The sequence below is a fragment of the Mobula hypostoma genome, chromosome 13, assembly GCF_963921235.1.
Source record: "Mobula hypostoma chromosome 13, sMobHyp1.1, whole genome shotgun sequence".
NCBI classification, from domain to species: Eukaryota; Metazoa; Chordata; class Chondrichthyes; order Myliobatiformes; family Myliobatidae; genus Mobula; species Mobula hypostoma.
In genome coordinates, this window is record NC_086109.1 from 97,679,361 (window position 1) to 97,707,325 (window position 27,965).

Here is a 27,965-nt window from a genome sequence, read left to right on the forward strand (position 1 = left end):
ACTCAGAATCTCCTACCATTGCTGCTTCTGTCTACCCTTCCAAACAACTCCAGCCCGCTCCTCTCTCATAGGTCCTATTTGCTCAGCTGTAATACTATTACATCAAATTTCAGTTCTCTCAAACTGCATAGGAAATTCTATTATATTATGGTCACTGTCTCACAAAGATTCTTGTACCTTAAGCTCCATGATCAAGTTTGTCTCTTTACACAACACTGGGCTCTACCACAAACTGCTCTAAAAAGCCATCTTACAGGCATTCCACTAATACTTTCTTTCAGTCTAGTACTAGCCTGATTTTTCCTAGTCTGCTAAAGGATCCATGAGTAACTTTAACATTGCCTTTTTCTGTACCCCTCATCCTGATTTACTGTTCAGAGGTCTGTGCATACAGTACGATGCAAAAACTCTAGCTATATATATATATTTCATTTTTTGCCACCCCTCCTCTCTGCCCACCAGCCTGCCTTTTCAATAAGGTGTGTCCTTGGATGATTAGGTCCCAGGTCTGATCCTTTTACAGCCATATCTCCAGTGATGCCCATCATTACCACCAATTCTGATATGTGCTGTAAACTTATTTACCTTGTTACATAAGCCGTCTGTGTTCTAATACAGCATCATCAGTCCTGTATTCACTGCTCCCCTTCTCAAAGTCATGCCTGAGTTAGATTCCTAACTTTTCTTAAACTTTTATTTTGGAGACTTTAATGACCTGTCCTAAGCTCTCCTTTACTTTAAACTTCTGAATTTTCCACCTCCTTCTATTGAACCACCCCCTCCAATATCACTTAAGTATTTGCTCTTTAAAGAAGCCAGGAAAACTTCAGGATATTCCCTAAGTTGACCAGTGCTAATGACAGAGCTGAAAATGCTTGAAGAATATTTATAGTCTTGATGTGAGTGAATGGAATGGTGTAGCTGGGTGAAAAGGTAGGCATGGATGGTGTTGGTCTGTACAACAGCTGACTTATTCTGCCAGTCAAACAGCACCTGTGGAAAGGAACTGGTGAATGTTTTGAGTTAGGGACACTCCTCAGAACTTGCTGACAGACTCACTTGAAGTAACTAGCATCAAATAAATTTGGACCATAAACGTGGAGCCATGTCACCGGGGAAGGTTCTGCTCTTCAGAAAAGGTGGTTGCTAAATGTGAATAGACTGCTGTCAGATCTAAAGGAAAGTCCAATTATCAAATGTTGTTTGTGTTCTGCAGTATGTGAATCCTACATTTGAAGGAATGATGGGTTACCGGAGAGAGGAATTGATAGGAAAGAAGTTAACGCAAATGAACAAGAGCGACAAAAATAAAGCTGACCTTCCAGACACGATCAAATCCTACATTAAAAAAGGGAAGGTAAGTGTGATGTTAGTTTGTGACCCCATTGTGGAAAGGCTCTTGTGTCTGGGTATTTCCACCATGTACAGACACTTGCAGAATGTTTAACTGACTATCTGACTGCCCATTGGTTGCTGATGATTGTACAGCAAAGCAAATACAGCACTGTCTGGGCTGTAGTAATTCATTGAGAACCGAATTAATAGGAAGGTCAAAGAGGAAGTTTATAGCTATGTGGAGAAATACAGTACAGAAACAGGGCCCTCAACCCACCTGGTCCATGTCAAAACCATTTAAACTGCCTACTTCTATCGACCTGCACCAGGACCATAGCCCTCCATGCCCCTACCATTCATGTACCCGTCCAAACTTTTCTTAAACATTGAAATTAAGCTTGCATGCATCACTTATGTTGGCAGCTCATTCCACATTCTCATGGCCATCTGAGTGAAGCAGTTTTCCTTCATGTTCCCCTTGATCTTTTCATCTTTCACCCTAACCAATGATCTCTGGTTAAAGTCTCACCCAACCTCAGTAGAAAAAGCTTGCTTGCCTTTACCCTATCTACACACCTCATAATTTTGTATACCTTTTTCAAATCTCCTCTCAATGTTCTAAGTTCTAAAGAATAGTGCTAACCTATTCAGTCTTTCCTTATAACTTAGGTCCTCCAGACCTAGCAACATCCTTGTAAATTTTCTTAGTACTTTTTCAACCTGGTGTTGGGAAATGTACGATAACACATTTTGGTAAAAGGAACAATAGTGTGGACTATTATCTAAGTGGGGAGAACATTCAACCATCAGAGGTGCAGAGGGTCTTGGGAGTCCTCATGCAAGACTTCCAGAAGGTTAACTTACAGGTTGAGTCAGTGGTAAAGAAGGCAAATGCAATGTATTTATTTACTTATTTCAAGGGGAATGGAATATGAGAGCGAGGAGATAATGCTGAGGCTTTATAAGTTAATAGTCAGGCTGCATTTGGAGTATTGTCAACTGTTTTGAGTCCCATGTTTCTGAAAGGACGTGCTGTCGTTGGAGAGAGTCCAGAGGAGGTTCACGAGGATGATTCTGGGAATGAAGGGGTTAACGTATGAGGATCATTTGGAAGCTTTAAACCTGCACTCACTGTAATTTTGAAGAATATGGGGAGATCTCATTGAAACCTACCAAATATTGAAAGGGCTAGATGGGATGGATGTGGAGAGGGTGTTTCCTGTGGTGGGGGTATCCAGAACCAGAGGGCATAGCCTCAAAATTGAGGGGTGACCTTTTAGAGCAGAGGTAAGGAAGAATTTTTTAGCCAGATAGTAGAGAATTTGTGGAATGCTCTGCCACAGACTACGGAGGAGGCCAAGACTGTGGATATATTTAAGGCGGAAGTTGATAGTTTCTTGATCAGCAATTTTTATGTGTATAATTTCCTGGTTTATGTTTAGAGCCTTTTTTTAAACAGCAGAACAACATTAGCTATCCTCCCCTGACACTAAAAATGATTTAAATATCTCTGCTAGGGCCCCTGCAATTTCTTTACTTGCCTCCTGTAAGGTCCAAGGGAACACCTTTTAGGATCTGGGGATTTTCCTCAGGGTAGCAAACAGTTCCTCCTCTGAAATCTGTGTCGGGTCCATGAAGTTGATGCAGCTTGCCTCACTTCTGTAGACTGTGTCCGTCTTCTGAGTAAATACAAATGTGAAGAATTCATTTAAAATCTCCCTATCTGTTTTGGTTCTACACATGGGTTACCACTCTGGTTTTCCAGAGGACCAATTTTATCCCTTGAAATTATTTTGCTCTTAACATATCTGTAGAAACCCTTAGGATTCTCCTTCACCTTGTCTGCTAGAGCAACTTTATGCCTTCTTTTAGCCTTCCTGATTTCTTAAGTGTTCTCTTGCATTTCTTATCTTCCTTAAGCACCTCATTTGTACCTGCTATGCACTTCCTTTTTTTTTTCTCTTAACTAGGGCCTCAATATCTCTTGAAAGCTAATCTTGTTTTCCTCCAGTCCTGCTGAAGGGCCTCGGCCTGAAACATTGACTCTACTCTCTTCCATGGATGCTGCCTGGCTTGCTGAGTTCTTCCAGCATTTTGTGTGTTGCTTGGATTTCCAGCATCTGCAGATTTTTCCTTGTTTGTGATTGGTGTTCCCATGCCAGGCCGTAATGCAACCAGTCAGCACACTTTGCACCACACACCTACAGAAGTTTGCTAAGGTATTTAGTGACGTAGAATTTCCGCAGACTCCAGAGGAAGTAAAGGTGCTGTTGTGCTTTCCTCTCAATTATATTTGTATGATGGGTCCAGGACAGGTCCTTCGGTGACACCCAGGATTTTAAAGTTACTGACCCTCTCCACCTCTGATCCTCTGATGATTGACCTCTGGTTTTGCTCTCCTGAAAACTATAATCAGTTCCTTGGTCTCATTGTTATTGAGTGAGAGGTTGTTATTACACCACTCAGCCAGATTTTCAATCTCCTTTCTGTATGCTGATACATCACCTTTGACACAGCTCTCAACAGTGGTGTCATCAGCCATCTTGTATATGGTGTTGGAGTTGTGCTTAGCCACACAGTCATAAGGGTAAAGTGAGTAGAGCAGGGGGCTAAGTACATATCCCTGTGGTGGTCCTGTACTGATGAAAACTGTGGAGGAGATGTTTTTGCCAGTTTGAATTGACTGGGATCTACAAGTGAAGAAATCCAGGATCCAATGGACAAGGAGGTTTTGAGGCCCAGGTCTTGGAGTTTACTGATTAGTTTTGAGTGGATGATGGTGTTAAATGCCGAGCTGTAATCGATACAGAGCATCCTGATGTATGTATCTTTGCTGTCCAGATGTTCCAGGGTTGTGTGAAGAGCCAACGAGATAGGACAGGAATTGAAATGCTTTCTTGCACCAGTCTACAATCTCTTTACAAATTTGTTCTCCTCGGACTGTTGGGTAGTCTGTAATACGGCTCCACGAACATGGTCATGCCTTTCTTATTTCTCAGTTCCACCCATATGTCTCACTAGTCGAGTTTTCCCATCTGTCCTGATGGAGCACTGCAGTGACATTTTCCCTGACTGGTAATGCCACCCTCCTCCTTCAATCCCTCCCACTCTGTCAAATCTAAAATAACAGAAACCCTGGAATATTGAACTGCCAGTCTGGCCCTCCTGCAACCAAGTTTCACTAAAGGTGACGAAAAGTCGTAATTCCAGGTGTTGATCCATGCCCTGAGCTTATCTGCTTTTCTCATGATATCCTGGCATTGAAATATATGCTACTCAGGACACTAGTTATACCATTCTCAACCTTTAGATTCCTGACTTTGTCTGAGGTCTAACCAACATTTGTCCTGAAAACTCTTCTTGCACTCTGGTTCCCATCCCCCTGTAATGAGTTTAACCACCTATGTGCAGCATTAACAAACTTTCCTACTAGGATATTAGTCCTCCTCCAGTTCAGGTACAAACTGTCTCTAAAAATAAAAGGGGCAGTGGGAAATCACTGACAATAAAAGTGAGTTTAAAAATCCTCCAGGCATGTGGACAGTAAAAAATACATATGTGCACTCAAAACTGGGAATTTACTGCTGAAGGCAAAGGCTACAGACAAGGAGCTAAATTTACTTTACCTTGGACTTAAGGTGGAATATACTCCTGAAAGTCTTTGTGGAGAGCACAAGGTGGGAAGAGAAGATACTAATAGGCTAGCTATGCAAAGTGAGTAAATCACTTAGTCCAGATAGACTGCATAATCAGTTACTGAGAAGAGGAAGATGAAAAATGTTTATATTTTTCCCAACCAGCTAAGGACTTCATGAATTGTCAGTGCTTTTTTCACTGGCACTTACAGCACTCTAGAAAATATGGGTTATTTTCCATATATTTGGAACTACCTTCCTGTGAAGGTGGGCATGGATGACCATCACTTCTACCTCCTTGAAAGAAAAGTGTTTGAAGATTCAGATGGTAGCGGGTGCCAGGCCAGTTGGTTGATACAGAATGGCCAATTTCCATGCTGTATGACCCTACCAAGACATCAGAGCCAGGAATAAATGCATGATGCACTGAGCAGCTGTGATCTCTACCCTTCAGGGCATGAGTTTTACAGGTGAACGGAGAAGATGCTTTAGTGTTTTCAAAGTCTCCTTCAAGGGGAACATCTTGTTGATTCCTGGAAATTTCTGAACCATAACAGTTTAAAATGCAGGGTTGATATCCGGGAAGGGACGAAGATCCTCAGCTTTCTTAGATGGCAACAGGTAAGTCCATGAGCAGACAATAAGAGTGCAGGTAGAATCACAGAATGTACAGTACATCTCATCTATGTCAACCATGATGTCTTTCTGAGCTAATCACCCATCTGCAGGTATCCTCTATGCCTTTCATATCCAGGTACCTGTCCAAATGCCTTTTTAAATATTGTAACTGTATCTGCTTCTACTATGACTTCTGGAAGCTTTTTCCGAATTTTCCCCTCACCTTAAACTGTGTTGTCTAGTTCCAGGCTCTCCTGCCCTAAGGAAAAAAAGAATCTGACTATCTTCCCTTTTTTGGCATTCTTGGCATTCTCAAGGGTGAGGATTACCCGCCAGAAGTTGTGATACATATTGGCACCAATGGCATTGGTAGACAAGGTGAGGAGGTCCTGAAAAGAGATTTTAGGGAGCTAGGTAGAAAGTTGAGAAACAAGACCTCCAGATAATAATCTCTGGGTTGCTGCTTGCGCCACGTGCCAGTGACGATAAGAAAAGGATGATTTGGCAGTCGAATGCGTGACTGAGGAACTGGTGCAGGGAATAGGGGTTCAGACTTCTGGATGGTTGGCAGCTCTTCTGGGGAAGGTAAGACCTGTACTAAAGGGATGAGTGACACCTGATCCTGAAGGGGTCCAATACCCTTGTAGGCAGGTTGGCTTGAGTTGTGTGGGTGGGTTTAAACTAATTTACCAGGGGAATGAAAACCAGAGTGATAGTGCTGAAAATGAGGTAGTTAATTTACAAACAGAGGCAATGTATAGTGAGACTCCTAGCAAGGAGAGGCCGATAGTGCAAAATTGCAGTGAATAGGGTGAGTTGCAACATAAAAGGTGGACAAAATTGAAAAGGGTTAATACAGCCTTGAAGGTGTTATATCTGAATGTGCGCAGTTTACAGAATAAGGTAGATGAACTTGAGACACAGTTACAGATTGCCATGTATGATGTTGTAGGCATCACTGAATCATGGCTGAAAGAAGATTATAGCTGGGAGCTTAAATTCTAGGATACCCACTGTATCAAAAGGACAGGCAAGAAGGCAGAGACGGTGATGATGCTTTGTTGGTTAAGAAAAAAAAGAAATCAAATTCTTTGAAAGAATGTATAGAAATGTGGGTAGAGCTAAGAAACTGCAAGGGTAAAAAGACACTGATGGGAGTTGTATGCAGACCTCCAAACTATAGTAAGGATGTGGTCTACAAATTAGCACAGGAGATAGAACATGTGTGCCAAAGGGCACGTTACAATAGTCATGGGGGATTTCAATGTACGGGTAGATTGTGAAAATTAGGTTGGTGTTGGATTTCTGGACGGATGGAAGCTCTTCTGGGGAAGGTACGACTTTCTACCTAGAAGGGGAATTTCTAGAATGTTGCTAACATGACTTTAGAGCAGCTCGTGGTTGAGCCCATAGGGGATCAGCTATTCTGGATTGGGTGTTGTGCAATAAATCAGAATTGATTAGTGAGCTGAAGGCAAGTAATCATAATATAATAAAATTCACCCTAAAATTTGAGAAGGAGAAGCTGACGTAAGATGTGTCAGTATTACAGTTCAGTGAAGGAAATTACAGATACAGGAGAGAGGAGCTGGCCAGAGTTGATTGAAAAAGGACACTGACAGTGGAAATGACTGGAATTTCTGAAAGCAACTCAGAAAGCACATGAATATTATATCCCAAAGAGAAAGAAGTATTCTAATGGCAAGATAACAGCTGTGGCCAGCAAGACAAGTTAATGCCAACATAAAAGCCAAAGAAAGGGCATATGATAGAGCAAAAATTAGTGAGAAGTTAGAGGATTGGGAAGCTTTTAAAAACCAATAGAAGGCAACTAAAAAGTCATTAAGAAAGTCAAGATGGAATACGAAAATAAGCTAGCCAATAATACAGAGGATAACAAACATTTCTTCAGATACGTAAAATGTAAAAGAAAAATGAGAGTGGATATCGGACTGCTGGAGAGGTAATGGGGGATAAGGAAATGGTGGACGAACTGAATAAGTATTTTGCAACAGTCTTCACTGTGGAGGACATTAGTAGCATGGTGGAAGTTTCAGGCGTCATAAAGTATGTGAAGTTACAATTGCCAGGGAAAAGGTTCTTGGCAAAATTATAGGTCTGAAGGTAAGCACACCTTGGGATTCGGAAGGAGGTGGCTGAAGAGATTGTGGAGGCATTAGTAATCATCTTTCAAGAATCACTAGATCCTAGAATAGTTCCAGAAGATGAAAATTGCAAATATCACTCCACTCTTCAAGAAAGGAGAGAGGCAGAAGAAAGGAAATTAGAGGCCAGTCAGTCTGACCTCAGTTGTTGGGAATATGTTGGAGTCAATTGTTAAGGATGTGGTTTTGGGGTACTTGGAGGCACATGATAAAATAGGCCGTAGCATGGTTTCCTCAAGGGAAAAGCTTGCCTGACAAATCTATTGGAATTTGAAGAAATAACAATCAGAATAGACAAAGGAGAATCGGTTGATGTTATGTGCTTGGATTTTCAGGCTTTGGACAAGGTGCCACAGTGAGGCTGCTTAACAAGGTAAGAGCACCTGGTATTACAGGAAAGATTTTAGCATGGATAAAGCAGTGGCTGATTGGCAAGAGGCAAGGACTGGGAATAAATTTAGTTGGCTGCCGGTGACTAGTGGTGTTCCACAAGGGTCTGGGTTGAGACCAATTCATTTTACATTCTATGTTAATGATTTGGATGATGAAATTGATGGATTTGTTGCAAAGATTGCAGACAATATGAAGATGGGTGGAGGGGCAGGTAGATCTGAGGAAGTAGGCTGCAGAAGGACAGACATTTTAGGGGAATGGGCAAAGAAATGGCAGATGGAATACAGTGTCAGGAAATGTATGATCATACACTTTGATAGAAGAAATGAAAGGATTGACTGTTTTCTAATTGGAGAGAAAATACAAAAATCTGAGACACAAAGGGCCTCGGGAGTCCTTGTGCAGGATTCCCTCAAGGTTAATTTGCAGGTTGAGTCCGTGGTGAGAAAGGCAAATGTGATGTTAGCATTCATATCCAGGGACTAGAATATAAAATCAAGGATGTAATGTTGAGACTTCTCAGGCACTGGTAAGGCTTCATTTGGAGTATTATGAGCAGTTTTGGGCCTCTTAGAAAGGATAGGTCAAATATGATGGCAGAATATAGTATTAGTGGCAAGACTCTTGGCAGTGTGGAGGATCAGAGGGATCTTGGGGTCCGAGTCCATAGGGCAGGCTGCGCAGGTTGTCTCTGATTAAGAAGGCATATGATGCATTGGCATTCATCAACCGTGGGGCGTGAGGCAATGTTTGAGTTATATAAGGCAGGTGATGGGGAGTACCCCGGCGGCTGTGCCCCTTAACAACAGGTACTCCTGTTTGAGTACTGTTGGGGGGGACAGCTTACCCGGGGGAAGCGACAGTGGCCCTGCCTCCGGCACAGAGTCTGGCCCTGTAGCTCAGAAGGGTAGGGCAAGGAAGAGGAGGGCAGTTGTGATAGGGGACTCGATAGTAAGGGGGTCAGATAGGCGATTCTGTGGACGCAGTCCAGAGACTCGGATGGTAGTTTGCCTCCCTGGTGCCAGGGTCCGGGATATTTCTGATCGTGTCCAAGATATCCTGAAGTGGGAGGGTGAAGAGCCAGAGGTCCTGGTACATATAGGTACCAATGACATAGGTAGGAAAAGGGATGAGGTCCTGAAAGAAGAATATAGGGAGCTAGGAAGGGAGTTGAGAAAAAGGACCGCAAAGGTAGTAATCTCGGGATTACTGCCTGTGCCACGCGACAGTGAGAGTAGGAATGCGATGAGGTGGAGGATAAATGCGTGGCTGAGGGATTGGAGCAGGGGGCAGGGATTCAAGTTTTTGGATCATTGGGACCTCTTTTGGCGCAGGTGTGACCTGTACAAAAAGGACGGCTTACACTTAAATCCTAGGGGGACCAATATCCTGGCAGGGAGATTAGCGGGGGCTACTGAGGTGACTTTAAACTAGAATGGTTGGGGGGTGGGAATCAAATTAAAGCGGCTAGGTGTGAGGAGGTTAGTTCACAACAGAGGGATGGGAACCAGTGCAGAGAGACAGAGGGGTGTAAAGTGAGCGTAGAAGCAAAAAGTACAAAGGGGAAAAGTAAAAGTGGCAGGCCGACAAATCCAGGGCAAGCATTAAAAAGGGCTAAGAGAGTTGTAAAAGAGCGCCTGAAGGCTTTATGTGTCAATGCAAGGAGCATTCGTAATAAGGTGGATGAATTGAAAGTGCAGATTGTTATTAATGATTATGATATAGTTGGGATCACAGAGACATGGCTCCAGGGTGACCAGGGATGGGAGCTCAACGTTCAGGGATATTCAATATTCAGGAGGGATAGACATGAAGGAAGGGGAGGTGGGGTGGTGTTGCTGGTTAAAAAAGAGATTAATGCAATAGAAAGGAAGGACATAAGCCGGGAAGATGTGGAATCGATATGGGTAGAGCTGCGTAACACTAAGGGGCAGAAGATGCTGGTGGGAGTTGTGTACAGGCCACCTAACAGTAGTAGTGAGGTCGGAGATGGTATTAAACAGGAAATTAGAAATGTGTGCAATAAAGGAACAGCAGTTATAATGGGTGACTTCAATCTACATGTAGACTGGGTGAACCAAATTGGTAAAGGTGCTGAGGAAGAGGATTTCTTGGAATGTATGCGGGATGGTTTTTTGAACCAACATGTCGAGGAACCGACTAGAGAGCAGGCTATTCTGGACTGGGTTTTAAGCAATGAGGAAGGGTTAATTAGCGATCTTGTCGTGAGAGGCCCCTTGGGTAAGAGTGACCATAATATGGTGGAATTCTTCATTAACATGGAGAGTGACGTAGTTAATTCAGAAACAAAGGTTCTGAACTTAAAGAGGGGTAACTTTGAGGTATGAGACGTGAATTAGCTAAGATAGACTGGCAAATGACACTTCAAGGATTGACGGTGGATATGCAATGGCAGGCATTTAAAGGTTGCATGGATGAACTACAACAATTGTTCATCCCAGTTTGGCAAAAGAATAAATCAAGGAAGGTAGTGCACCCGTGGCTGACAAGAGAAATTAGGGATAGTATCAATTCCAAAGAAGTAGCATACAAATTAGCCAGAGAAAGTGGCTCACCTGAGGACTGGGAGAAATTCAGAGTTCAGCAGAGGAGGACAAAGGGCTTAATTAGGAAGGGGAAAAAAGATTATGAGAGAAAACTGGCAGAGAACATAAAAACGGACTGTAAAAGCTTTTATAGATATGTAAAAAGGAAAAGACTGATAAAGACAAATGTAGGTCCCCTGCAAACAGAAACAGGTGAATTGATTATGGGGAGCAAGGACATGGCAGACCAATTGAATAATTACTTTGGTTCTGTCTTCACTAAGGAGGACATAAATAATCTTCCAGAAATAGTAAGGGACAGAGGGTCCAGTGAGATGGAGGAACTGAGCGAAATACATGTTAGTAGGGAAGTGGTGTTAGGTAAATTGAAGGGATTGAAGGCAGATAAATCCCCAGGGCCAGATGGTCTGCATCCCAGAGTGCTTAAGGAAGTGGCCCAAGAAATAGTGGACGCATTAGTGATAATTTTTCAAAAGGGTGGCTAATGTAACCCCACTTTTTAAAAAAGGAGGGAGAGAGAAACCGGGGAATTATAGGCCGGTTAGCCTAACGTCGGTGGTGGGGAAACTGCTGGAGTCAGTTATCAAAGATGTGATAACAGCACATTTGGAAAGCGGTGAAATGATCGGACAAAGTCAGCATGGATTTGTGAAAGGAAAATCATGTCTGACGAATCTCATAGAATTTTTTGAGGATGTAACTAGTAGAGTGGATAGGGGAGAACCAGTGGATGTGGTATATTTGGATTTTCAAAAGGCTTTTGACAAGGTCCCACACAGGAGATTAGTGTGCAAACTTAAAGCACACGGTATTGGGGGTAAGGTATTGGTGTGGGTGGAGAATTGGTTAGCAGACAGGAAGCAAAGAGTGGGAATAAACGGGACCTTTTCAGAATGGCAGGCGGTGACTAGTGGGGTACCGCAAGGCTCAGTGCTGGGACCCCAGTTGTTTACAATATATATTAATGACTTGGATGAGGGAATTAAATGCAGCATCTCCAAGTTTGCGGATGACACAAAGCTGGGTGGCAGTGTTATCAGTGAGGAGGATGCTAAGAGGATGCAGGGTGACTTGGATAGGTTGGGTGAGTGGGCAAACTCATGGCAGATGCAATTTAATGTGGATAAATGTGAAGTTATCCACTTTGGTGGCAAAAATAGGAAAACAGATTATTATCTGAATGGTGGCCGATTAGGAAAAGGGGAGGTGCAACGAGACCTGGGTGTCATTATACACCAGTCATTGAAAGTGGGCATGCAGGTACAGCAGGCGGTGAAAAAGGCGAACGGTATGCTGGCATTTATAGCGAGAGGATTCGAGTACAGGAGCAGGGAGGTACTACTGCAGTTGTACAAGGCCTTGGTGAGACCACACCTGGAGTATTGTGTGCAGTTTTGGTCCCCTAATCTGAGGAAAGACATCTTTGCCATAGAGGGAGTACAAAGAAGGTTCACCAGATTGATTCCTGGGATGGCAGGTCTTTCATATGAAGAAAGACTGGATGAACTGGGCTTGTACTCGTTGGAATTTAGAAGATTGAGGGGGGATCTGATTGAAACGTATAAGATCCTAAAGGGATTGGACAGGCTAGATGCGGGAAGATTGTTCCCGATGTTGGGGAGGTCTAGAACGAGGGGTCACAGTTTGAGGATAGAGGGGAAGCCTTTTAGGACCGAGGTTAGGAAAAACTTCTTCACACAGAGAGTGGTGAATCTGTGGAATTCTCTGCCACAGCAAACTGTTGAGGCCAGTTCATTAGCTATGTTTAAAAGGAAGTTAGATATGGCCCTTGTGGCTACAGGGGTCAGGGGGTATGGAGGGAAGGCTGGGTTCTGAGTTGGATGATCAGCCATGATCATAATAAATGGCGGTGCAGGCTCGAAGGGCCGAATGGCCTACTCCTGCACCTATTTTCTATGTTTCTATGTTTCTATATAAGACATTTGGTTAGACCCCATTTGGAGTACTGTGCTCAGTTCTGGTCACCTCACTACAGAAAGGATGTGGAAACCATAGAAAGGGTGTAGAGGAGATTTACATGGATGTTGCCTGGATTGGGGAGCATGCCTTATGAGAATAGGTTGAGTGAACTTGGCCTTTTCTCCTTGGAGTGGCAGAGGATGAGAGGTAACCTGATAGAGGTGTACAAGATGATGAGAAGCATTGATCGTGTGGATAGTCAGAGGCTTTTTCCCAAGGCTGAAATTTCTAAACGAGAGGGCAGAGTTTTAAGGTGCTTGGAAGTAGTTACAGAGGAGATGTCAGGGGTAAGTTTTTTTTACACAGAGAGTGGTGAGTGCACGGAATGGGCTGCCGGCGACAGTGGTGGAGGCGGATACGATAGGGTCTTTTAAGAGACTCCTGGACAGATACATGGCGCTTAGAAAAATAGAGGACTATGGGTAACCCTAGGTAATTTCTAAAGTAAGTACATGTTCGGCACAACATTGTGGGCCGAAGGGCCTGTATTGTGCTGTAGGTTTTCTGTTTCCATGGATGTGCTGACACTAAAGAGGGGTCAAAGGAGGTTCACAGAAATGATAATGAACAGCTTGTCATATGAAGAGCGTTTGGCTCTGGGCTTGTGTTTACTGAACTTCATAAGAATGAGGGTGACTTAATTGCAACCTATCAAATGGTGAAAGGCCTTGATAGAGAAGATGTTTCCTATGGTGAGAGTGTCTAAGACCAGAGGGCACAGCCTCAGAATAGAGGGGTTTCCTTTTAGAATGGAGTTGAGGAATTTCTTTAGCCAGAGAATGCTGAATCTGTGGAACTTGTTGCTGCAAGCAGCTGTGGAGGCTAAGGCTACGTCCACACTAGACCGGATAAATCCATAACCAAGCTTTTTCTCTTCGTTTTGACCGTCCGTCCACACTGAAATGGCATTTTCCTCCCCCGAAAACGGAGCTTTTCTAAAACGCTCTCTAGAGTGTTTAAATCTGAAGACGCCGGTTGGCCGTTGTAGTGTGTACAGGGTAACCGGCTAATTTTAAAAACATTGTCATGACGTGCCGGAACAAATGGTGACAGCAGCACGGCATTTCATTGTCTTCTTGAACGCAACCTCCAACACCACAACAACAATATCTGACAATAGATGTGTAACATCTTAATGTAACATTGTGTGGAAATACAAGATAACACTGATGCAGACATGTTTTATACATTTAACAAGGTGCTTTATTAATGTATTGCTTGTGCAAACATTCAATAGATGCAATTGTCACTTTTGCCCAGTAACTTGTTTTATTGCACATGTGAAGTACAGCAAAATAATACACAAAGACATGGCAAAAGTAAAGGCAAATAAATGAGGTAACAGCAAATTTCACTTTTGCCCAGTAACAAGCCTTATTGCATTTAGTTGTAGCTGTTATCCCTTTCATCGGTGAAGAGACTGTGGCTGTAGGAAATGTTTCTGGACAAACATGCACCAAGTCTTTTGTTTGGCAATTTCCTTTCAAGTTTTTCTAGTCTGTAACTGGACAAATGCACACCAAGTATACCGTTTCCTCTTCGCTTGTTTTCTGTGTGTCCTGCGCATGCCCAGTAGGAGGAGATTCGCCCAAATACCCGTTTTAATGTGGACGGAGGTATTTTCAAAAACGCCTGGTGTGGCCTATGGTTTTTACGTGAAACCAGCGTTTTCAAAATTATCCGGTCTAGTGTGGACGTAGCCTGTCTGTATGTATATTTAAGGCAGAGGTTGATAGAGTCTTGGTTGGTCAAGACAATTACAATAAATTACAAAATAAAGTTGTTGACTTCAGCTGCCAAGGTGCATAACCTGTCACTTACCTGGATTAGTGCCTCACCCAGTTTTCTATGGGCTTGTTGGGGAACCACCTTCACTATCCATGACTCCACCAATTTATGTGTTGTCTACAGTGATGGGTGCCTGGAATGTACTGCCGGGGAAGTGGCGGAGGCAGATATGACAGCAACATGTATCGTTCTAAATTATTCTGAAATAAATATGGAGGGAAATGAAGGTATAGAAATAATGTGCAGACACGATATTAGTTTAAATTGGCATTATGGTAGCCATGATATGGTGTGCTGTACTATTCTATGTTCAGTTATGATTGCTGAAAGTCAATCGAACTTTGAATGTTCAAATAACCCTCAAAGCTGCAATCTTTGTGTTGACAGCAAAATCACTATTATGAGATATTCCCCTCAACACAGAAGAAACTGTATTACACCATTATAACCCTGTCAGTAAATTCTTAGTGTAAGGTCTCTCTGCTTGTGGCTTTCAGGAATGGCAAGGAATGTACTATGGGACAAAGAGAAATGGAGATAGCATTCGCCAAAATGCGAGGATAATGCCTGTCGTAGGACAGGGAGGGTGAGTTCAGTATATGTGTATCAGATCTATCAAGCAGACTACTGTATCTCAGTGTTGTATATCTACCTCTGTGACCATGATATACAAGTTTTACTACTTGTCCTGTAGTCCAAAGCTTCTCAAACTTGCACAATGAATCACACTGTGCCCCTTTCTCTGAGGTATATTGAGCCAATGCCTGGCTTCAGTTCTTTTCCTTCTTCCCTTTCAATCTCAAATAATTTAAGGCTAACACAATTTATTGGGAAAGAGTTGATTTGTAGCCAGTGACAAAGGACAGTATCTCTTCATGGCTTCGTATGCCTCCTCTGATTTGAAGAATGATCCAGCACCAGCTCATTCTGGCATACTCAGAAGTTGAGAGTTAATTATTTGTTGAGCAGAAGTTTTAAGGATCAGGAGATAAAAACCTGAACCTAGAATGCTGATACTTTAGGAAAGAAATTGCTTGTGCTTCCATCTGTTTGTGTTTTTTAAAATAAATTAGGATGTAGTGTGACAGGAACATGATTTTTAAGGAGTAAAATAATTAATGTGAATGCTGTTTTCTATTTTAGTTTTTTGATTCCTGTTTTACTTCCATTGACTGACAGTTAAGCTGCATATTTAAATAAAAGGAAAAAAATGATATTCAGAATTATTTAGAGACAAAATGAAGGCCTGCAGAGTAGCTGGTTAGACCATAAGACATAGGAGCAGAATTAGGCTATTGTGCCCAAATCTACAGAGTTGGAATTGACTGTAAACTGTGCACCTGGTATTGAACAGAACACCGTGAAAATTGCTTCCTGAGTCAGTGGAACTATCCAGAGTTGAAACGTGATCTTGGGATAAGTCTTACATTAAAAGTATGGCAGAAGGTGGTTAATTCATGTGGAATTAATAACATGTTAAAACTCTTCAGATGGTGTGCATATGATACCGAATTCCTTCCCAACAGAGGAGATAAAAGATTTGAGCTATGGATAAGGAAAGGTCTTACAACCTATCTCTCATTTATAGATAAAAGAGTATTACAAAGTTTCCAAATCCTATAGGACAAACATGGCCTAGAACACAATGACTTTTTTAGGTACCTTCAAGTACGAAACTATGTTAACCAGAGTTGTAGATATACAGACCTATCAACAGTAGAATTAGAATTTTTCAAGATTCTGAATTCGGCTTGCAGTTCAATACCTAGTAAATCAGTTTCTCGATTATATAATGCACTCTCCCATGCTAAAAATGTAAACACACTGTATATTAAAGAGGAGTGGGAGAAAGAAGCAGGGTTGGTACTTTCAGAGGAGGCTTGGGGGAAAAACTGCAGCTTTCAATGGTCCTCGACTAATTCTTTGACTTGGAGAGAACATTGTTGGAAAAACATTATAAGATACTTCAAGACCCCATATCAGGAAAAATATAAAGATACAAACGTGACGTGTTGGAGAAGGTGCAGCTCCAAGGAGGCAAATCATTTTCATATTTTCTGGGATTGCCATAAATTAAGTCTATATTGGTAAGGCATTCATAGAACATTAGTTAAGGTACTTAGGACCCAGATACCTCTGAACTTTGAGATGCTCTATTTGGGGCATGTATTGTTTCTTGAACAGAAGGAAGATATAAAGTTGCTGCAGGCCCTCTTAGCGGCAAGTAAGAAATCAGTCACTAGAAAGTGGCTAAATCCAATACCACCTACATTAGAAGATTGGCACGAAATTATCTTGGAAATATTTAAAATGGAAAAGTTGACTTACTCCCTGAGAATTCAAAAAGAAAAATTTTATCAAATCTGGAATAAATGGATTGAATATATAACCCCAATGCGAAGAGACTTTAGATGACTCTCCTAATGATTTATACTGCTCTTCTCATCAACACAGTAATATTGCTAACGTAAGCACCCCTAGTCTAAATGTCTTTTTTTTTGTTTTCTTTTGGAAAATAGAGAATTAACACAAGTAAAGGGAAAGATTTGGGAAAGGGATAAAAAAATGATAAAATTAAGTAAATAAGTACATAGGGATTGGATAATTATGTCTGGGGGCAGGAGCAAGCATGAACAAATTAGGATATAAACACCTACAATGGTTGTTACATAGGCTTACATACAATATTTTGGACCAGTAGAAATGGTCCAGAAGAGATATATGGAAACTATTATTACTATTTTTCTTAACAACTAATACCATTACTTAGCCTAATAGATTAGAATTACCACAGTACATAATTATCTATTTAAGTGTCTAATTTCCTTTTATATCATCTCAATGTGTACTGAAGAATGTATAAATAATTATAGTTTTATACATATAAAAAAATGGAAAAGGTTATATGTGTGAAAAAAGTACATGATATTTGTGAATTCCTTATCCAAATAAAAATAAAATTAAAAAAAAAGAAACGTGATCTTGATCAGATGGAATTGGTATTTTTGGTTACTGAAGGGACTTCCTATTTCAGGTTAAATGCAGAGGCAAAACCTCCCAGAATCCACTCATCGTGTGTTTAGTTCTACTTGTCATGTGAAATCTTTGTTGTAGGAATTTCTAATTCGAGCTTCTTTTCTCATAGGAAGATTAGACACTATGTGTCTATTAAGACTCCATGTAATGACAGCAAGGTAGGTGTGTGTCATTGGTGCCTGCTTCCTTTTCTTGTCTTCTGCTGCAGTTTCTTTCCTGTGATCAGTGTTTGCTTTTACAGGCTGACACACCCAGATTGTCTGATCGACTTCACGTTGAGTCACAAACAGGTACAGTACTGTATTCCTCGATGTCTTCCTTCTGTATATCTCTTGAAGCAGCAAACTGAGTACCAGTGTTGTTACTAACAGTGGTGTACCTGGTGACATAGCCTCAAGATTCGGGGGAGTAGATTTAGGACGGAGATGAGGAGGAACTGCTCTTCCTGGAGAGTGGTGAATCTGTAGAATTCCCTGCTCAATGAAGCAGTAGAGGCTACCTCAGTAAATATATTTAAGACCAGGTCGGATAGATTTTTGCATAGTAGGGGAATTGAGGGTTATGGGGAAAAGACAGGTAGGTGGAGATGAGTCCATGGTCATATTGAATGGTGGTGCAGGCTCGACAGGCCAGATGGCCTACTCCTATTCCTCTTTCTTATGGTGCATGGATCTTGATTAGAATGAAGAGGAGTCTAGCCCAAGTGAGAAAGGGGTTTCTGCATTTGAGTTCAATGTGAGAAGCTATATTTATTGCTGATCACAAATGTGTTCCTCACTGCATGGACAAGTGTTTAGCTAGTGCATCGTGGGAAATGCTCCATTAGATGATGGAGAGGGATGAGAGATGGTGATGCCGGAGTGACTGAATATGGCTGCAACACATTCAGATAATGCCGGAGATCTGTTTTGTGAATATTTTCCAGCAATTTCTGGAACTTGTACAGTTTAATAAGAAATTTCCCATGACAATATCCTAATTTGTGCATAGCAGGAAGTATACCCACAGTGCTAAACTAAACAATCTATTCATAATTTATGAAATCAGATGTATAGTTCAATGATGCACTGAATGGTATAGCACTGAGTCAGGCCAGGTACATCATCACTTTGGTTTTTGTGGCACTCTGCTTTTTTCACAGTGAATGAGTTCCCATTCCTGGAGCTTGTTGGCCAACCATCTTCCGACATTCTCCGGGTGCAGCTTGGAAGATGTTGCCTCTGTGGTGTGGCCCTGTGTATGACTGATTCCAGGCTGGTGTTGCCAACTGAGGCATTGTGGGAGATGCAAAATCAGGATTTTGCTGCAGTGGATGTATGGACAGAGTTTCTGTAGTCGAATGGTTGCACTCTCTCTCTTTCTCTCAATGGTGGGGGGAGAGTTTGCCGCTGATTCTTGAGTCAGGAATCTCAAAATAAAATGTGATGTAGCAGACTGACTTTATAACTGACTGTCAATTTCCCCTTTCTCTGTGGGGAAAAATGGGTGATACCTCTCTGACCCTTGTTAGTGAGAGAGAGAGTCTGTCGGGTAGACAATAGTTTTTGTTGACTGAGATCATGGTCTCTCTTTGTGTACTTTGCTGTTGCTTGGTAGAGAGTGGGCACTGATGCTCTGCTGAAACGGGGGGAGGAGAGAGGATGATGCTTTGCTTGCTGTTGCTCTTGAGGGGGAGAAGGAGAGGTGCTTTGGGGTCCTAACGTTTTTCTGTTGTTCACTTTGGGGTTCTGTTTTTTGCGGATGTCTGCGAAGACAAGTATTCATTCAGGTTGTATACTGTATACATTCTGTGATAATGAATGGAACCATTTGAACATCCCTGCTAGCTGTTTGCAAGTGCTCGAACTTATTCCTTGTCTTTATAAGTGTTCCCCTTCAGGTATTTGTCGGGTTCCCCCTTTGCTAATTGTTCTTGAATGTGATTCCTAGGTCTTTGTGGCACTGCATTACATGGTGTCAAGGAAAGATCATCTTTATCTCCTGTTTTTGGGGAATTGGCCAAAGATCTAGTCCTCTGCTTGCTTATCCTCCTGCCACTGAAACTGCTCTATTTCCTGTAGTAATGTCCACCAGTAACAAAAGATAATGGAAGTAACACATTGGACACAGTCAAGAAGATGTAGTGAGCTGTTAGAATAAGTTCACAACTTTTACTTGGTCTTGATGTGAAGTTAACAATTGTCTTATTAACTTGAGCCAGTCTGAACTTTGGGCTCTGTTCAAACCTTGCCCCAGAAGAAAGCTTTTAATCTTTTGTAAGACGTAGGAATAGGATTAGGCCATTCAGTCCATTGAGTCTGCCTCACCTTTCGATCATGGCTGACTTACTTTCCCTTCTCTTTATTCTCCTCCCTTCAATGGCTATAGCCATTGACACCCTTACTAATCAAGAGCCTGTCAACCTTTGGTTGTATATAAGCCAATGACCTGGCCTCCACACCTGCCTGTGACAATGGATTCCACAGAGCAGCCACCCCCTGGCTAAAGAAATTTCTCCTGATCTCTATTCCGAAGGGATGTCCTTTTATTCTGAGGCTGTGCCTTCTAGTCCTAGATACCCTCACTTGGAAACATCCTCTCCACATCCACTCTAGGCCATTCAATATTCGGTAGGTTTCAATGAAATACAACTCATTCTTCTAAACTCCATCAAGTACAAGTGCATCATCCTGGTCATTAACATATAATGTGAAAAAGCAGCCCCTGCAGAACACCAGTAGTCACCAGCAGCCAACCAGAAATGGTCCCTTTTGTTTCCACTGTTTGCCTTCCGCCAGTAGCCATTCTTCTATTTGCGCTCATATCTTTCCTGTAATACCATGGGCTCTTGCCTTGTTCAGCAGCCTCATGTGTGGCACCTTGCCAAAAGCACTCTGAAAATCCAAGTAAACGACAATCACAGATTATTCTTTGTCTATCCTGTCTGTTATTTCCTCAAAGAATTCCAATAGATTTGTCAAGCAAGATTTCTCCTTAAGGAAACCATGCTGACTTGAACCTGTTTCATCATGTGCTTCTTAGAGCCCCGAAACCTCATCCTTATCAACTGTACTTAGCTGGAAGATTGGAATCGGATTTATTATCACTGATCTATGCCGTGAAATTTGTTATTTTGTGGTTACAGTACAGTGCAAGGTATGTTACAAAAAGAGCTCTCGCTGTATAAACGCAAAAAATTCTACAGATGCTGGAAACCCTGAGCAATTCACACAAAATGCTAGAGGAACTCATCGGGTCAGGCAGCATCCATGGAGTTGACATCTTGGGCCGTGACTTTTCGTCAGGACAATGGTGCAAAAGAGGAATAAGGAGTTGGTGTTCACTTTAGAATGGCTGATATTGGTTAATAGTTTGTGATGATAGCTCGGGATCTGTGGACTGGACTGCAATGTCTTGATGTCAGGAAAGTGTGGTGTATGAAGGTGGAGCTCAGCAGACGAGCCCCTCCCCGACACACTGCCATTGTTAGTAATGGCACATTGACGTGCGCTTGTACTCTGCACACGTATTTAACCAGTCACTGAAAGCATTCCTGCAGCTGTTGCTGATGTCTTTTTAACAGTTCGTTGCTTCTTTTCTAGAAATCTGTACTTCAAAGTACAAAGGCAGGAGGAAAAGTTCTGATGTCAGATCCAACACATCACGAGGGAGTGATGGTATGTGATTTGCAGCAAGGTTGCAATAACCTCTGCTGTCTGTTTATTGTAGGTGTGTGCATGCCGGAGTATAAAAAGGTTAAATTTGGTGCAAAGTTGGAGACACTGAGCCCGCACCTGTAACACTGTGCAGTTTTGGCCTCTGTATTTGAAGAATAATGTTTTTGCATTGGAGGCAGTGTATAGAAGGGGCTGACATTTGAAGAAAAGTTGAGAGGGTTTGCCCCATATTCTATCAAATATAGAAGAATGAAGAGTGGTCTTATTGAAACATCTGATTCTGTGGAGAGATGAAAACTTGATTTATGTGATGTTTCTCCTGGGTGGGTACATCTGTATCCAGAAAACATGGTTTCAGGATAATCACTTGTCCAGCTATGAAGGAGATGAGTTATAATTTTGGGGTTATAATTTTCTGGATTCTTTCCCTGCCTCCCTGAGAGTTGTGGGATATATTCAAGGTGGAGACTGGCAGGCATGAGCTACAGAGAGGTCCAGGGAGAGCATGTGTGAATGGTGCTGAGATCAGACTGGATCACCCCTGCAAGCTCGATCAGTTGAATAACCTATTCATCCTCCAGTCTTTTCTAAAAATACCGGACAGGATGCGTAGTTTTAGACCCTGAAAAATGAAATATTCTTTTAAAAAACCCTTTAAATTGTTTAAAGTCTCACAGAAATTATTTTTCAAACACTCGAGTTATTTACATATTGCATCAACTGTGACTCCAGTTTTATTTTGGGATCTAATGTGACGCATTTTAGGGTATTTTTAAACTGGCTGTGTTGGAGGATTTAGGTATAAGGTTAGACAGTTGACAAGGAGCTGGCAATTTAGGATGGATGAGAAATTGCTTCGGGGAAGGGTATCCTGCGTGCTGATTTTGCTGTCTTCCTAACTGCTGTATTCTACTCCTCTCTGTCCTGTCATGTATCATACACTTCCTTCATTTGCCCTTCCTAATTGCAGTACGTGGACTATATTCTGTTCGCTGTTTTCCTCTTCACGTGACCCATCAGTTCATATCTTTCTGCAGTTTATCACTTTTCCTCAATGCCAAACATGTTACCAGTATGGACACATTCCTGATTATGGGCCTTGTGTTGAAGCCTAAATCTTTGATACATACTGCAACAAACCACTGACCTAATGTGAGCCTCGTTGAACTTCACTGCAGACAAGCCTCTGTTCACTAAAACTTCCGACCTTTTCCCTTTGCCGTCTCTCACAAACCCAAATGATGAACTGGTGCCCCTTTTAAAGGTTCTTCTGATAGGTCTGTCAAAATATATGTAGACCAATTGTAGGTGCTACCCTTAATGAACCTCTGTGTTATCACCTCAAAAGTTTGTTAGCACCATCTTTCCTTAGATGGTAGGGAATAACAGAGTGTAAGAGTTGGGAGTAGATCATCTGATGTTTCAGGCATGCTCACTAATCCAGACCATTGCCCTTCAATGTCATCTTAAATCCCTTAATTTCCATAAGTCTATTGGTCTCAGTTTTGATTAAATTGCTGACAGGTAACAGAAAATCACAAGAATTTGACACCCTCTGAAAAGAAACTCTTCCTCGTCTTGGTCTTTGCCTACCTCTAAGGCTGAGATTGTAACCCTCTGAACCTCATTCGGAGGAAAGATCTATGTCCATGTTATTGAGCCATGTAGGAATTTTCTAAGTTTTGAAATAGATCCTGTCTCATCCTTGTAAACTGCAGGGAGTACAGACCAAATCTATTTGATCTATCTCTGGATGGCAAACCTAGTATCCCGGGAACCATTCTTGTGAATCTGTCACCCACTCTGCATGGCAAGTGTGTTTTTAGGCAAGGTAACCAAAGCTTTTTTTTTTCAGGCACAGTTATTCAGTAACTGCAGTATGACATCTTTACTCATGCACTCAATGCCTCGATAATAAAAGCAAGCATACCATTTGAGTTCCTAATTTTAAATGGTTTTAAACTCTGCCTTAGAATCTTTGCCAGTACTTTGACCACTACCAGTTCTTCACAGAATCCAGAGTAAAGGTCAATACGAGGTGTAGAAAAATTATAGAAGATGCATTCTGCACAAGTTCATCACCTTTTAGATTTTATTTGTTTCTTTGTTCATTACACAGGTAGCAACCAGGCTCGGAGATCCTCTATTGCTAGGATACATTCCATGACCATTGAGGCACCAATTACCAAGGTAGAACTAACTGGAAATTAGTCCTGATGTAGTTATTTTAAAGTGATTAAATTATATTTAACTTAAACTGGTATAAAATAATGAGTGTGCAATGGAATGAATACTTTGTGTACACAGAGTTGCAGCCTTGCTTATTGTGGTGGTCTGCTTACATAGAACTGTGGGGGATGTGTTGCCGCTTGCCAGTTATTTCTTGTCTACTGATTGTAAATAGCACGGCTTTGGTTTGCAGCAAATCCAGTGGGATAACCAGTCTGTTAAACTTCATTTGAAGGTAATAAATATAATAAATGTAGCGCAAGAGAACAGCTCTGATGGAGTGGCTGAAGCCTTGGATCGTGTGTTGGAAATCCTCCGGACCACAGAACTGTACTCGCCACAGCTCGGCAAGGATGACGACCCACACGCCAGCGATCTGGTCGATGGCTTGATGTCGGTAAGTTCGCTTTGAACCATGTTCTTTAGAATCATTTTACAAAATTCTGTGGAACATCAGAAGCCTTGCAGTGCATTTGTTAGACTGAATACAGAGGACAAAAGAGACTGCAGATACTGAAATCAGGAACAAGGAGCAAGACTGAAACAAGGCAACAGGTCAAACAGCATTTGTGGAGGGACAAGGTGTAAGGTCCTGCATTGGGACTGAGAGGGAAGAGGAAAGATCGCCAGAGCATTGTGGAGGTCGGGAGGGTCTGCCATAGAGGCTGCTTAGTGAGAGGTTGGAACCAGGTGGGGTTATGGGGAGGGGGAGGTCAGCATAGGGAGAAGATGCATGGATGTGTGTGTGGGAGAACCCCAGAGCAACACTCCCATTGCTTGTCATTTTACCCCACCTACCCACTCTCAGGCTGACCCTGACCTTCTCTGTTGCTATGGAAATGCCGAATGCAAACTGGAAGAAAATGTCACCCATTCTGTGGGTAGTCTACAAGCCCCAGGGTACTAATAGTAAATTTTTCAATTTCAGATAACCCACACGTACTCACCCATCCACCTAGTCTTCCTTTCCCTTTGTTCACCTCCTTTACCCCACCTTCTTCCACCTGCTCATTATCCCTTCAACTACGAGCCTCTATCCCACCCTACCTTCTATTGTGATGTATTGATAATATTTACTCTTCCCTCTTGAAACTCTTTCAGGATTGAGGAGGGATGAATGATGACGGGCGGGTTGTGCTGGGAAGGGGAGTGTTTCTCATTCATCAATTGCTTTTTCGTGATGGTAAAAGCAGTGCATCATATCCCAAGCCTGACACTATAATATTTCCTGCTGAGTGTTGAAGTACCAATTTTTATTGATTCATCTGATTTAAAATGTTCGAGACAAAGGTTCAATGACCTTGAGCTGCCACATGTCCTTCTCAAGGGTCAAGACATCACCAGGTGGGTGAGGAGACATCAGCTATTTTGCTTTCTGTAATTTTTAGCAAATGAAGACATTTCGAGGAATGGAGCTGCTATTCTGGACTCCAGTACTAACAGCTGACTGGTACTTGTTCAATCTGAAAGCATTCTCAACAAAAGTGCAATACTGTTGGTGTCTCACGTAACAGATTATTGAGTAATGGTATGACCATGTAACTCTGCTCTCTTGGTGTCTGTAGGATGGCTTGCGGAAACCATCTGGACATGAGTACGTCTTCAATAAAAGTAAGTTGGTATAGTTTCATCAGAGTTTCCTATCTGGTTTTGAGTTTTCTCATGCGGTTGATTACTAAGACCTTCTGGGTATTAATTAGTATGAGGTTTGTAGTGAGAAGGGCAATGAAGGAAGAGATGATCGTGGCCCTGTTCCACTCTTGTTGTATTACCAATCAGAATCAGGTTTATTATCACTGGCATGTGACGTGAAATTTGTTAACTTAGCAGCAGTTCAATGGAATACATAATCTAGCAGAGAGAGAAAAAAATAAATAAAATAAAAAAGAATAATAAACAAATCAATTATGTTTAAATAGATTTAAAAAGTGCAAAAACAGAAATACTGTATATTTAAAAAAAGTGAGGTTGTGTCCAAAGATTCAATGTTCATTTAGGAATTGGATGGCAGAGGGGAAGAAGCTGTTCCTGAATCACTGAGTCTGTGCCTTCAGGCTTCTGTACCTTCTACCTGATGGTAACAGTGTGAACAGGACATGTCCTGGGTGATGGAGGTCCTTAATGATGGGCGCTGCTTTCTGAGACACCGCTCCCTAAAGATGTCCAGGGTATTTTGTAGGCTAGTGCCTAAGATGGGGCTGACTAGGTTTACAACCTTCTGCAGCTTCTTTCGGTCCTGTGCAGTAGCCCCTCCACACCAGACAGTGATGCAGCCAGTCAGAATGCTCTCCACAGTACAACTACAGAAGTTTTTGAGTGTATTTGTTGACATGCCAAATCGCTTCAAACTCCTAATGAAGTATAGTTTCTGTCTTGCCCCACATTTACTCTGTGTTGTTGCATGTTCCGATCTACAAACTGTAATTTATCAATCCTGATCTTTCGAATTTCAATTGACTTAGTGTCTGCAGCTTTTGGGGAGAAATTCATGACTTCTGTTATTTATGTATAGCAAAAGTTCTTGCATCTAAATGATGTAACTCTAATTTTAAGAGCAGATTCGAACAACACTTAATTACTTTAATAGCCACAGAGATAAATGAAATAATGCTCTATTTCTTTTGATTATTTTTAATACAATAAATGTAAATCATTTGTGCTCTGTTCACTAGACTCTGTTTCTTTGGCTCACTTGTCTCAGAATAGGACGAAGCCACTTAGCTTCTTGAGCTTGGCCACTAGATCAAACCGGACTGTATATTTAATTCTATGCAGTTTCATCCCTAACAGAAATGATGTCTTTGGTAAAGTTATTAAATTACTAGGTAGGAAACTGAAGCCTGGAATATCTTTGAGGGAAGTGAATTCAAATTCCACCACAGCAGCTGGGAAATATAAATTTGATTAAGCTGGCAGTTAAAAGTACATTTTTGGGGGAGAATTTTATTTTACCTTGCTGTAGGCTCCGAGTACCAGGGAAATACTTTGTTTCATAATGTAAAGATTTTTACTCTTCATGTATGTGAGGGATGTAAGAAATAAAATCAGTTCAGTTCATTAACTTTATTCCTCAACAAGTCATTCCATACTGTATGTTTTGCCTTCAGTGTAGGAAGGTATTTGGTAATTTCTTGTGAGCCTTTACCAAGTGCTCACTGGAAGTCCGTACATAGAATGTGCATTCACTCTTCTCTCTGTTGGACCTATGTTTCCAAAAATAAAAATCTTATAAAATTTGTAAATTTATGCCATCTCGTTGATTAGCTATGCATACAAATTTAAATCATTGTCTGTTAAGAAATAACCAGAAGTATCTTCTAACTCTAGATAATGAGCACGTGGTTTGTGTTTGTACTCCTAACTTTGAATAGCATTGTTCACCAATAATTTTCATTTTTCAAACTCATTTACATGGTGAATGTTCCTTGGTTTTTTTCTGCTTAATCTACACAATTTTCTGTACCACCAAAGTTGTGTGAATGAAAATCGGACACCGGGAAATGCTTGAAATTGAGATGGAACAAAACATTGGGAATGGGCAGCAGGATCTCTTGGCACAAGAGCGGAGTTAACTTTCATGTTGAAAACCCTTCCCCAGTTCTGATGAAAGTTATTTGGCTTGCGATATTAACTCTGCTCCTTGTTCCTTATTTGCTGCCTGAGCTGTCGACATTTTCTACTTTACGTGAGGTCTGTACAGACAGACATACAACCAGTTCTTTGGATTTGTGTGGAGTTCATGCAATGTTCTGTACATTATCATTTATTCTGTGGTTTTCCTTCAGATACCCAGTCAAGCTTCAGCCAGTTGCCTATTTCTACCTCGCTCTGTGATATCCCTCCTAGGATTACTGAGTTGATGGAAAATGAGCAGGCTTGGGATTTCGATATCTTTGAATTAGAGGCTGCAACTCACAAGAGGTAAATTGAAATAATAGGTTGAGGCATTAAGGGATTTGCATGGCAAACATGTTCAAAAAGATCAAATCAGTTCAGTAACATTTTGAAATATTTGGGAAATGTGTTCAGGTATGATTGATAAAAGAATAAATGCCATTTACAAGGCTGATTGGGTCATAACCTTCATGGGAGGAGGTTGACTTGTATTGGTCAAGACTGGATTCAGGTTCTTGTTTCTTGTTCAGGTCAAGAAGCAGAGCTCATAGCTCAAGCTGACAAGTTATTAGACTTCTGCGTGGTTGTCTTTTATGAAGACCAGGACTTAGATGGGGCAGAACTTCTTGATTATTCCAGGAGAGTTTCTTGACAATTTGTAGATAATCCAAACAGGTATTGGACTACACGGCACATGGGTTTTTCATCGCACCTGTTCATACATGTACAGATGATAAACTCGACGTTGACTTTGATCTTGGACAGGTGATTGGAGTTTCATTGGGAGAACATTTTAGAAAGGTGATCAAAAGTTTTCAGGTAGTTATGAATAAGGATACGACTGGACCTCAGGGTGTGTGGGGTTGCTAATTACAACAGTATTATACGAGCTAGGGTGAGTAGGTCAGGATGACCAGGGAAAGATTAGATAGGGTGAGCTTGTTTTCC

General features: G+C 41.6%; 1 protein-coding gene across 8 annotated transcripts in view; it reads left to right on the forward strand.

The window, feature by feature from the left end:
- Positions 1-27,965, forward strand: part of pde8a (phosphodiesterase 8A) — a 145,964-nt gene that overhangs the window by 82,140 nt on the left and 35,859 nt on the right. For 7 of the 8 annotated variants that reach the window (XR_010020210.1, XM_063066327.1, XM_063066320.1 and 4 more), the window contains 9 exons: positions 1,217-1,357; positions 14,979-15,067; positions 17,627-17,675; positions 17,759-17,807; positions 21,099-21,173; positions 23,293-23,363; positions 23,638-23,799; positions 24,968-25,013; positions 27,188-27,323. Coding sequence is in view for 7 of the 8 variants with exons in the window: in XM_063066327.1 (XP_062922397.1) it covers positions 1,217-1,357; positions 14,979-15,067; positions 17,627-17,675; positions 17,759-17,807; positions 21,099-21,173; positions 23,293-23,363; positions 23,638-23,799; positions 24,968-25,013; positions 27,188-27,323 (818 nt within the window). In the remaining variant the exon portion in view is untranslated. The remainder of the gene's footprint in view (positions 1-1,216; positions 1,358-14,978; positions 15,068-17,626; positions 17,676-17,758; positions 17,808-21,098; positions 21,174-23,292; positions 23,364-23,637; positions 23,800-24,967; positions 25,014-27,187; positions 27,324-27,965) is intronic. The other variant, XM_063066321.1, reaches the window with a different exon arrangement.